This window comes from Malaclemys terrapin, chromosome 6 (genome assembly GCF_027887155.1).
Source record: "Malaclemys terrapin pileata isolate rMalTer1 chromosome 6, rMalTer1.hap1, whole genome shotgun sequence".
NCBI lineage: Eukaryota > Metazoa > Chordata > Testudines > Emydidae > Malaclemys > Malaclemys terrapin.
This window is the reverse complement of record NC_071510.1, coordinates 15,665,177-15,677,223: the sequence shown is the minus strand read 5'-3', so window position 1 is coordinate 15,677,223 and position 12,047 is coordinate 15,665,177. Positions and strand designations below refer to the sequence as shown.

General features: G+C 43.8%; 1 protein-coding gene across 1 annotated transcript; it reads right to left on the bottom strand.

The window, feature by feature from the left end:
- Nucleotides 1-282: 282 nt before the first annotated feature.
- DNAJC25 (DnaJ heat shock protein family (Hsp40) member C25) lies at nucleotides 283-11,495 on the bottom strand. The gene is made up of 4 exons (XM_054031834.1): nucleotides 11,166-11,495; nucleotides 6,569-6,721; nucleotides 3,310-3,780; nucleotides 283-1,334 (listed from the first exon to the last, which is right to left on the bottom strand). The coding sequence occupies exons 1-4, from the start codon at nucleotides 11,493-11,495 to the stop codon at nucleotides 1,212-1,214; spliced, it is 1,077 nt and encodes a 358-aa protein (XP_053887809.1). The 3' UTR covers nucleotides 283-1,211.
- Nucleotides 11,496-12,047: the final 552 nt, after the last annotated feature.

Sequence of the window (12,047 nt, the reverse complement as noted above, 5' to 3'; positions counted from 1 at the left end):
ACAGACACTGGTATAAGTGGGAGCCATAGCATATACGTGACTAACAATATCTGTTTTGTGCACTGTATTAAATGGTGGAACCAGCCTGAGCCTTGACCACACTAGGTCTTTCCACCAGTAAGGTGGCCACAGAACCTTCCCTAGCAGACAAGAGATGAATTCCTAATGAAAAGTTCTCCCCAGGCCTTCTTCATAAGTGAGAAGTAAAGAGGGAAACATTCCTTTTTTTCCCTTCATAGATGACTTGTGAAATAGCTACGTTCGAAAGAGTCAGACAAGAGCTAAAGAGAATATTTTATTTATAAACGTTAATTTGGTTTTAGAATTTGAAACGAATTGGCGTTATAATAATAATTTTTTTTATTTACATAAGGCATCAAGTTGCCCCTTTTAAACAAAAGGATTAGTTTCCCTTATACCAATACTACGGTGCAAGTAACATGTCACATTTAGTAGAATACTGCTACACTTGTTCCAAACAAGTATCTACAGTTCAGTGTACAAAGATTAAAACCCAAACCTAAGATTCTAGCAAAATCTGCTTAATGTATCATTCTGCAGAACAAAGACAAAAATTAAGGCCTGTTTGTGTCACATTGCTGAACAATCATGCACCATGTGTTACCAGAATGAATGAAGACTATGCTTCCAACTGGACAGGGCATGGGAAAAGGCATATATAAGCCCATTATGATTAGTCTGCATCAAATATACTATTTGGCAAGATCACTCAGATTTTGGAAGCTTTTGGGTGGGGATAGAGAGGAAAAATAGATGAAGAGCCATAAAATTGCCCTGCATATAGAATTTTACATGAGCGTTTACACATCCCTAACAACCAAATGTACAAACCTTGTGGTTTTAAAGAGGGGACAAAACAAAAATACAGCTAGGAGACTTCATCAAGAAATTTCTGGAAGGGTGTAAGGTATAGTTGGGTTGGTATTTGTTCTTACAGATTTCATGTGAAACACTTTTTAAACGAACTCCAGCTCCACAAGCAAGTAGAATATAAACAATGAACTAAGTCTCTGTTTAACAGATTCACTTTTATTTATAAAAATGGTAAACTTGTACTAATTTTCTGCCTGATGAAATTATTCCTGAGTTTTAGATCACTGCCGAGGCACAGCAGATAAAACTCTGAAAATTTAGTTACGAAAATTTTTTGCAAGTCAGGTTTATCAGTACTGCACATTGTTCAGCAGCCTTCAGTCATCAATAAACGTTAATCTTCCAGGTCCTTCATTCCTCATCCACCGCCTATATCTCTTCCATCGAGGGTCCATGGCCATCTTCTTCTTTAGCTCTTCCTCTTGTTCTTGCTTGTAGACCTGGATAGGAGAAAGAAAAAGTCACTTTATTTAAAGTCCAAGAAAAAGTCAGCCCTCAAGGCAAGCCTCATAGTAGAGGCAAGAGCTATTCCAGCTATTACAATGAATCAAACTGCAGACTTTTTTTTTTTTTGTTTAAACCACACACTCCAGGTTGCTATATAGAGTCAGGTCAGTCTCAGATTGCTGGTGGAATGCAGCATTTGGCCCATAGCTCCATTAACTTCAGTTGAGTTACTTTGGATTTAGGGTCTATGGTGGTGTAAGAGCAGAATTTGGCTTTATCTCGAATGTATTAAGCCATTAAAAGAATGCATTGTAAAACACACAGGAACGTTAGCTAAAAGCCGCATGCTTGTGCAGGAGACAATACTAGTCACACCAACCAAAATAGGCAATACTCAGGACACTGACTATTTCCTATACAGTAAAGGGTTTGCTCAATGTAGTAGCTAGATCCACTGGTTTAACTGTTTCCTACAGTTGTTTTCATACTTGTGTCCCTCTGTATTCAAGACTAATTAGACAAATTTTGGAATGTGGTTAAATCTGATTTTTTTAATTTTTTTTAATCTGTCTAGCTGTGGAAGTAAATGCTTTTATCACCACATTTGATGCATTAGGATTAGAATTATAACTGGATATTTTAATTGCCAGGAAATTCTAAGCAAATGTTGATAGCTACTTTTTAGGGGGTGCGGGGCACCAGTTCAACACTCTAATCTTTAAAATGCAACATCCTCATGGGATACAACAGTACTAAACACACAGGTTTCAAAGGATCAGTAAATCTTGGGTCTAGACTGCAAATTTTCCATCCATTAAGTTATGAAAAAGCCACCATGCCATGTGGAAGTCACCTGTACAGTTAAACTTCCCCATTATCAAGACTGCACAAACTTTTTCTAGCCTGTTTATCGCTGTTTGGCTCCGCTGTTACTGTGATTCTTTCAGTTCCTAGTATTTTTTCCACCTGCTCCTGAACTAGCTAACCTCTTTTTAGTAATACAGTCAATAGGGTTGATCTCCAACAGTGGATAATGGCATGGTGTCTCAATGGTAACTGAAGTTTTTCTGCACAAGAGTTTGAAGAACTCTGCACACCAGACTGGCTAACTGTAAATACTATGTGGCACAGTATTACAAAATACGAAGTACTGCTCTCAATAGTCATAAAATTACCACAGCAACAACAACAAGGCAGAAAACATTTAAATATAGATTTACTGTGCTAAAGAACTATAAGGGCTCCTAATGTGTTTTCACTTACAAATACCTTGGTACAAGGATAGTCCTCCACTTGTGTCTTGTACAACAAGCAGAGTCAATACTTAAATCAAAGTAATAGGCTCTGGAACATCCCCAGGACCAGGGCACAGAGCTTGTGTATTGTGTGGAGTCTCTGATCTGGAACAATGGAGCACTATACTTGAATAAAACAGCCACTGCCCAGCAAGAAGTATGTCAGACCCTGGATCACTGAAAGTCAGAAGAACTACTGAAGGGTAAAGAGGGCAGAGTCAGGAACTAGCTGAATTGGTAGAGTGATAAAAAACAACAACAACCACCAATCTCAAATGGTTTGGATAAACAGTTACTTTGGAGCAGGTGTTCTCAAACTGGGGGTTGGGACCCCTCAGGGGGTCACGAGGTTATTACATGGGGAGTTGCAAGCTGTCAGCCTCCACCCCACACCCCATTTTGCCCCCAGCATTTATAATGGTGGTGTTAAAAAAGTGTTTTTAATTTATAAGGGTGATATTCTAGCACATTAATAGATGAGCAAAGACTGTCTTTCATCAGAAAACCTGAATCTCATTGCCAAAAATCTCCAGCTTAATGACTGATATCTAGAAATGAATCATAGTCTTACATGCAGTACAACCACAATAGATACCCTGGGAGAACACCAGTTTTTAAGCTGGGTAAATTGGGCATTTAATGTTCATTTTCACAACATGCCGCAACTACTCACCTCATAGTTCTCTCTTATCCATAGTTGCCGTTCCAGAAAAGTCTTTCTCTGATTATCTTCCAGAGTGTCAAACTGAGACTGTGACATTTTCATGTATCTGCGTATGATATACAGCTTCTCTTCCTCACCATATTCTCGCCCTTTAATATTAAAACAATAAATCCACCAACAATACCAAGCTATATACTTGCATAAGTAAAAAGGAGCTAAGAGGATTTGGAATAGAAGGATATCATATATTTTAGGCTTCTGATAGCCGCCTTTTATATCTATTTTATTTTTGATAATGTCTTTGATTATTTCTTCCTCTTCCTCACGGATTTCTTCCTTAGACCGTCTGTTTTTGCCTTTTTCTTTAGCCCTATTCAGTAGGCCCTGTTGCTTGGCAATCTCAGACGCTTGTATACGATATTTTGGCACTGTAGCTAGGTAGTTGATGGCCTCGTTGTAGCTACTCCACCAGCTGAAGAACTAGAATATAAAATAGTAATAGCTTGTTAGTTCCAGCAGTAGCTTTAACAAAGAAAACAGAAGAAAAACCATAAGAAAATCCACTACCTCTGGTACATAATAATCATATTTAGTAAAAGAGGTAGTATCCCCATTTTATAGATGCAGAGGGATGAACTGACTTGCCCAAGATCTTACAGCAAGTCAGTAGGAACGCCAGTGTAAAAATATCCCTGCCCTGAAAGGGTCTTCTGTGGGGAATGAAGACACTTAAGTGTGATTTTCCTGCTAAGCTGAAGGACCAGGTCCCCTTGGCTTAACACCAGCTGCAGACTCAAACCTTTTTGTGGGCCAGCTACTGGATGGGGAACAAATGCCACAATGCGTTAGCATTGTTAAACCCAGGATTAGAACTCTGTATTCTTGGACTCCAACCCTGTGCTCATTCTGCTAAAGAAAACATATTTCACAAGCTAGACTGTACAAGGAAAAGAAGAATCTGATAACATTTAATTTCATTCTTTTTAATGACAGGTAGAACGAGTTCACAACAGTAGTAAGATAGTGAAGGATTAATTTTCATAATAATCATGTATTAGATCAGATAGAAGTTATTTTCATACTGAAGGATTATCCTGTGGATTATATTAGCAACTTTTCCTGCTGATTTTCTCTCTCAGTGACAGGTTTTTAACCCCACATTATTAATGAAACCCAGTACACTAGCAACTGCTATGTTTATTCTCACAGAGATACAAAGAAATTACAGAACAATGGGGGGAAGCTTGCCGGGCATATTCTAGAAACTAATTTACCAGAAGCATCATGTCTTGCTACAGAATACGACAATAGTTAAGAAAATGCTTCTCTTCGATACTAAAACACTGTGGCTCGGCTGCTTATACATTTGTTTGATGAATATGCAGAATTTCTTTACTCATTGCATACTGCCACAAGCAATGATGGCATAATAAGGGACATATTTTGAGTTTGCTGCTTGACAGAAATGCTATACTTGTCCAGTACAGTGGAACCCTATTATGGCGATATCATTTCTCCCACATACAAACATCACTATCAGCAAAAGTTTGATACAAATGGAATTATGGTTTGCAAACTTCAATGCATTAAATAATTTGGGACCTTAATTCTAATTCTCCAGTTCAGTATCAGAGGATTTACCCACCGTAGCGAGCCCATATTATGGTATTACAGGACTATGAGTCACTGTTTAGATTGGCACACAATACATCTTAGCTTAAAATGTCATGTTAAACTGTTTCACTGTTTTCTACTGGACAAAAATGTTCTTAAAGATTTTTAATTATCTTGGATTTGCAACTAAAGCAGTAGTACAGTACATCATAAGTGGCACTATCCATTTTAAATAGTTAATTAAACAGTTTATGTAAGGGCAATCTTATTAGCTTGACAGGATTTGCTTTACAAGACTCAATCCCCCTCCATCTCTTGCTTCATTCTTGAGTTAGGAGGGGACTACAGACAAAACAAGGATAGAAAGATGAGAAAAAACAGCCTTCTCTCTGCCTAATTCACCCAAATAGTTACCAAAGTCCTACCGGGGCAATACTTCCTTAGTGAAAGATGTGAAGTGCAACTTATGGAAAGATCAACTCTTGCATTAAGACAATAGCTATAGCAGAGGTAGCAGAGAGCAAAAGAAAGGCAAATAGATTTAGATGTGAGGTTACGTTGCCTTTGCAATCATCAAAACCTCAGTAACTGACTAATGGTAAAGGAATCTAGACTTCAGTTTTTACTATTTTCCAGTTTAGAAAATTTCAGGCAAAAACTAATCTCCCCATTTATACCCAAGGAAAAGAAGGAGGAGAGACAGGTGCTATTTCACCATCAGAACCAAGTGGACTTGAGGAGAAGTAGGATATGTAGCTGTATAAGCCTTTAGGGATCTAGCAGTTCAAGTGAACACTGCTTGGAGGGTGAGAACTCTAGGACAGCTACTGATCTGCAGATGGTGCCATAAGCATTAAGGAATCAAAAGCTCTTAGTTGGGTTATTTGGGGGAAAATGCTGAGAGGGGCATCTGGACCATTAGATAGCAAGGTTCAATCATTTCTTCAGCTACAGCATATTAACTAGCGGACATTTTATCTTTTATAGAAGTCTTGAACAAGTAACTCCAATATATGTAATGTTAAGTGTTAAAGAAAAGAGTTAAGAAATTTATTCTATTTAAACAATTGCTCAAAGATGTATACAGAGTTATTACCTTATCCAAAAGGAAATATTTACAAATTTCTACACAGCAAAATACATGCATTTTAAGAGCAAGACTTCACTGATCAAAGCTAATTCTTATTTTAATGGCTACTATGAAATCAGGAGCATGATTGTTTTAAATACATCATCATTTCAAGAAGAATTTCAAAATTAGTTTCTTAAAACACTGATATAAAAATGAGAAATTGGTTCAGTCTATCGCCGACTGTTGAGATGGACTGTTCAGCCTTTAATTTTTTTGAACCATGGAACTAGATTATTTCTCCAGCAGTGCAAGTTTCTTATCCTTTAAATATATAGTACCACAAAACCCCCAAACAGGTTAGTACCACTAACTTCCCAGCCTTGGTCCAGGATATAGATTTATCTGACTGGACAAATATCTGTCTAGTACACCCAGGATAGTAGACAACACTTAAGTAGAAACAGTGGAGCCTTCTAATTGTACAATTAAAGAAAAAAACCTCAGTAACTGACTAATGGTAAAGGAATCTAGATTTCAGGTTTTACTATAAGAATAGTCATAATACGCATAAATATATTTTACCTGAAACACGGAGATAGCACATACAGTGACTAGAATCACTATCCTGACATCCACTTTAGGTGCCAATCTCCTGCTGTAGTAGTGATAATAATGGCTGTAATACTCTTCAGGATGATCCAACATGTAGTCATAATCTTTCCGTGTTTCTTCATCCTGGCAAGAAAACAGTTAAAACAAAATTTTGTAGGTTTGTATCCTTAAGCTTTTACTCAGTGTCACATAGAACATTTCATAAGATGGCTTGGTAGTGAAGTGATTTTTAGTTACCAAAATTACTTTAGTGTTACAACATCGTTAGTCACAAAACTGTTGTAAAATCTGTGTTAGCCTGATTTGTATATGGAAGATAGGGAAATTTAAAAAAAAAATCAATTTTTAATATTCAATAAGCAGCTTCTGCTTTCCAGGTATTATGAAAATTCTTCAGATCTTTACCTGAACTCTGGTAACCTAAACGAGTTTATTCTAAAACACATATGTAGCCCTGACTGAATAACGCATACTTGGCCTTGTCTGAAGAAATTTCATTTTGAAACAGTTAAGCATTTGACAGCCACATACTAAGCACACAGTTGGTATTAATTGGTTCTAATCCATCTCAGAGTCAATGCAAGGTGAGGTGTTTTTTTTGTTTTGAAATACACACACTCTTAAAATACAGAGTATGCTTTTCAGTTTTTTGGAGACAGTCTAAGGCTTGGTCTACACTACCCCCCCTAATTCGAACTAAGGTACGCAACTTCAGCTACGTGAATAACGTAGCTGAAGTCGAAGTACCTTAGTTCGAACTTACCTTGGTCCACACGCGGCAGGCAGGCTCCCCCGTCGACTCCGCGGTACTCCTCTCGCCGAGCTGGAGTACCGCAGTCGACGGCAAGCACTTCCGGGTTCGACTTATCGCGTCCAGACTAGACGCGATAAGTCGAACCCAGAACTTCGATTTCCAGCCGTCGAACTAGCTGGTAAGTGTAGCCAAGGCCTAATATTAAATGCACCAAGTGACAGGACTACTACCATTCCTCTGGGAGATTTCCATGGCCTAACGGATCTCACTTTCTCAACATTTTCCTGGTACTTAGTCTAAGCATCTCATCTCTTAATTACATTTAATTAGTCTTAGTTATACCCTTTGTACCATCCAGCATAATTCTCTTCTTTCTCCCATAAAATATCTGTAGATTACACTCTCCATCTCTTAGCTGGTTTCAGCGGTAGCCGTGTTAGCCTGTATCAGCAAAAAAAACGAGGGGTCCTTGTGGCACCTCAGAGACTAACAAATTTATCTGGGCATAAGCTTTCGTGGGCTAGAACCCACTTCATCGGATGTATGAAGTAAAAGATACAGGAGCAGGTATAAATACAGGAAAGGATGGGAGTTGTTTTACCAACTGTTAGGTCAATCTAACACAGACGTGGGCAAACTACGGCCCACGGGACCATCCTGCCCGCCCCTGAGCTCCCAGCCGGGGAGCCTAGTCCCTAGCCCCTCCCCCGCTGTCCCCTCTCCCCCACAGCCATATCCATGGGGATATGGATAGGGGTTGGGAGGACTGTCAGGGGACAGGAGGTATTGGATAAGGGGGTGGGATACCGGGGGCAGTTCGGGGCGGGGGGGTCCCGGGAGGGGGTGGTCAGGTGACGAGGAGCAGAGGACGGTAGGATAGGGGGTGGGAGTCCCGGGGGGGCTGTCAGGGGGTGGGGGTGTGGATAGGGATCGGGGCAGCCAGGGGGGTTGGATAGCGGGCGGGGGTCCCGGGAGGGGGCGGTCAGGGGACAAGGAGCGGGGGGTTTGGATGGGTTGGGAGTTCTGAGGGGGGCAGTCAGAGGGTGGGAACTGGGAGGGGGCGGATAGGGGGCAGGGGCCAGACTGTTTGGGGAGGCACAGCCTTCCCTATCCGACCCTCCATACAAAAGTTTGCCCACCCCTGGTCTAATGAGACAAAATAATTAACAGCAGGAGGAAAAATAACTTTTGAAGTGGAAAGAAAGTGGCCCATTACAGACAGTTGACAAGAAGGTGTGAGTAACAGTAGGTAGAAATTAGTATTGGGAAAATTAAGTTTAGGTTTTGTAATGACTCTACCACTCCCAGTAGAAACTGACCGGTTTGGCCAATGTACATGGCAGAGGGGCATTGCTGGCACATGATGGCATATATCACATTGGTAGATGTGCAGGTGAACAAGCCCTCTACGCAAAAGAATAAATGGACACAAATCTGATATCAGGAATCATAACATTCAAAAACCAGTAGAACACTTCAATTTCTCTGGTCGCTCAATAACAGACCTCAAAGTGGCAATTCTTCAACAACAAAAAAACCCTTCAAAAACAGACTCCAACGTGAAGCTGCAAAACTGGAATTAATCTGAAAACTAGATACCATCAGATTAGGCCTGAATAAAGACTGGGAGTTTTGGGTCACTACAAAACCTACACTCAATTTTCCTAATGCTAATTTCTCCCTACTGTTGCTCACATCTTCTTGTCAACTGTCTGTAATGGGCCACTCTCTTACCACTTCAAAAGTTATTTTTCCTCCCTTGGTATCCTGCTGTTAATTGTTTTATCTCATTACACTGACCTAACACTTGGTAAAGCAACCCCCATCCTTTCATGTATTTATACCTGCTCCTGTATCTATTACTTCATCCCTTAGCTGTGGCTTAGCCAACCTACAGCTATCTGGCCATTATCATCTTTCCTCACAAATCCCTTCAGCCATTCTGGTCCTGCATCCATTACTTTTCTCACTGTTTTAAAGGAATATGTTTAACTCAAAAAGTCTGGAACGTTACTTTTAAAAATTGTTGGGTCGTTTCACATACTATGCTTGTCCTCTACAACACCCGCTGCTAATTCATGAATGATTACATTTTGCTTTTTTTTTTTATGCTATCTTCCTTCTCCCTACTGCTGGGTAAGAAAGCCAAACAGGGGGAAACTGTGTTGATTCTGCAGTGTTTCCAAAAGCACAAAGTAAACAAACTGTTAAAGTAGATTGTTCTCTCATCTTTCTTCCAGTTCTAAGAATCTCAGACACTACTTGTAACGTTATTAAAAAAATTCAGAACTGTGATTTTTAAGGATACCTGGATGAACATACCAAATGCAATGCTTTAAGCATCTGGAAGTTGGGAACAGGGGATTAATTTCATTGACTCCAGTGAATGTAGTTTGCTACAATTGGAGATGGGGACTATTTCCAGATAAAATACAAGATATTTATATACCTTTAGAGTTCTTACACATTTTACTCTACATTGTTCCTATTTTTTTCCTTCAGCAGCAACTTTTTACCTTGCTACCCAGTTAGCTTAAAAACTGTAAAGCTAATGATATATAACTCAAATATTGATATAGCAAATGTGTCCACAATATATCTCGGGATTAGTACATTACAGGAGTTATGGGAAGTCTCAACTGAAAGACAATATAGTAGAACCTCAGAGTTATGCACACCTCGGGAATAGAGGTTCTCCCTTAACTCTGAAACATTCCCAAACTCTGAAGAGGTTACAGACTTCAGCCACACAGGGGGTGAGGCTACAGCTGCAGGGAGGGGGGGGCATCAGGGGTCCAGGTAGGGGAGGGCTTCTGACCCTTGGGGCTTCAGCCCTGCAGCTCCGCTCCTGACTTCACCAGGAGGTGGAGAGGTAAGTGGCACCAGGGCTCGGGGCTATAGCTACAGGGGGAGCACGAGTGCTGAAACCAGCGCTCCCTCGTAGATAAAGCCCCAAGTCCCAGCGCCCCCTGCAAGGCTGAAGCTGGGAGCGAAGCCGAAGATCCAAGCCCCAACACTCCCCCCGCAGTCTAAAGCCCCGTGCTCCCGAGGGTCAGAAGCCCCAAGCACCCCCTCCCCCGCCCTGAGCCCTGGCACACCCTCCCCCACAGCTGCAGCCCCAACCCCCTGTGTGGCTGAAGCCCTGAGCCCCAGAGCTAAAGTCCAGAGGCAGTACAGTATTTGCTGTGTGTTTGGTTTTTTGGTCTGTGCTGTTACCTGACTGATGACTTCTCAGCCCTGACCTGCTGTGACCACAGCTAGGGGACAGTGGCTCATCCCCTCTCCACTGAAGGTGCCAACAAAGATGTGAGTTAGGGCCAATTGCAGAGGTTGGATTTTGATACCTGGCCATTGCCCCAGGACCAGACAGGCCTGCTGATGGGAACAGGATCCCAGCTGTAACCAACCTGGGCCAGACCCCAGCTGTGAGCCGAGTCCCAGAGCCAGCCAGTCATCATCCCCATACCCCTCACTTCGACCCCTGGCATCACCCGGGCCCCTGACCTGGGGTGTGCCCCTCCAGCCTGAGACACACCCCATCTCCTGCAGCCCCCCAGCCTGTGCTACCTCCCTCCTATTGCCCTCCTCTCCCCCAGCCCAGCCCCCTCCTCCCTCAGTGTGGGGAGCCTCCCAGCACGTGTCACCCCCTTCCCCACCTACGCCCCAGGTCCACCCCTTCCCACAACCCAGCCCTTCTCCCTCAGCTTTCCCCAGACCCCCCCGGGGAACCCCTAGTCCCCACGCCTGCTTGCCCGGCCCGCGGTGTCTCTTACCGGAGCGGCTCCGGCCGGGGCAGCGGTCCCGCTCTCTCACCTTGAGGGTCTCGTAGGCGGTGGCGATGAGCAGGAACTTCTCGTGCGCCGTCTGCAGGGTCTCCCCGCCGGGCCCGGCCGGCTCCCCGCGGTGCCGGTCCGGATGGTACTGGCGGGCGAGCTGCCGGTAGGCGCGGGCGATCTCGGCCTTGCCCGCGGCCCGGCTCACGCCCAGCACGTCGTAGCACACCTGCCGCCCGCAGTACAGGCCCTCGATCAGGGCCCGGGCCGGCCGCGGGGCCAGCGCCGCGGCCGCCAGCAGCCACCACAGCAGCCGGCCCCGCGCGCCGCCACATAGCGCCGCCGCCATGTCCGCCCGAGCGCCGCGCATGCGCACGCGCTGCCCCGGGGCGGGGCCAAGCCAACGAACGTAGCCATGGGGAGGAGCCGCAGGCGGGAGGAGCTAGCGCGGGGGCGGGGCCAGGGCCAGAGGGGAGGGTAAAGGGGCGGGGCTTGACGAAGAGGGGCGGGGCCAGAAGGCGGCCGGGTCCTGAGGTACGGGGAAGGAGGAACAAAGCGAGGATTTTAGGCGGGGCTAGATAGGGGCGGGGCTATCAGAGGGAGGTGGGGCCAGAAGCGAGCGCTGGAAGCAGAACCAAGCGAGGGGGCGGAGCCAGGGGAATCACAACGTGGCTTAGCTGTGTGGCTACACGCCCCGCCTCCCGTCTGACGCCTTCACCTCCGCCATGTGCCCAAGTGGGCGAAATTCCTCCTCCAGACCCGATGGGAAGTGGGAAGCCCGGTTCCATTCAGGGATCCTAAGGGGCTGTCCACAAGAGCACGCAAGGCATTTTTTGGGGCGTTGCAAGATCCAGCCGGCCACCCCTTGTAACACTTCATCACACTGAAAGAAAACACACAAAATTAAGGACCCACACAGATA

Excerpts from the sequence above, each read along its gene's own strand:
- DNAJC25 (XM_054031834.1), bottom strand. The coding sequence starts at position 11,495 with ATGCGCGGCGCTCGGGCGGACATGGCGGCGGCGCTATGTGGCGGCGCG. Across the intron at positions 6,722-11,165 it reads CCGCCTACGAGACCCTCAAG|GATGAAGAAACACGGAAAGA; the intron begins GTGAGAGAGCGG and ends TTTTCTTGCCAG. Across the intron at positions 1,335-3,309 it reads GGATAAGAGAGAACTATGAG|GTCTACAAGCAAGAACAAGA; the intron begins GTGAGTAGTTGC and ends TCTCCTATCCAG.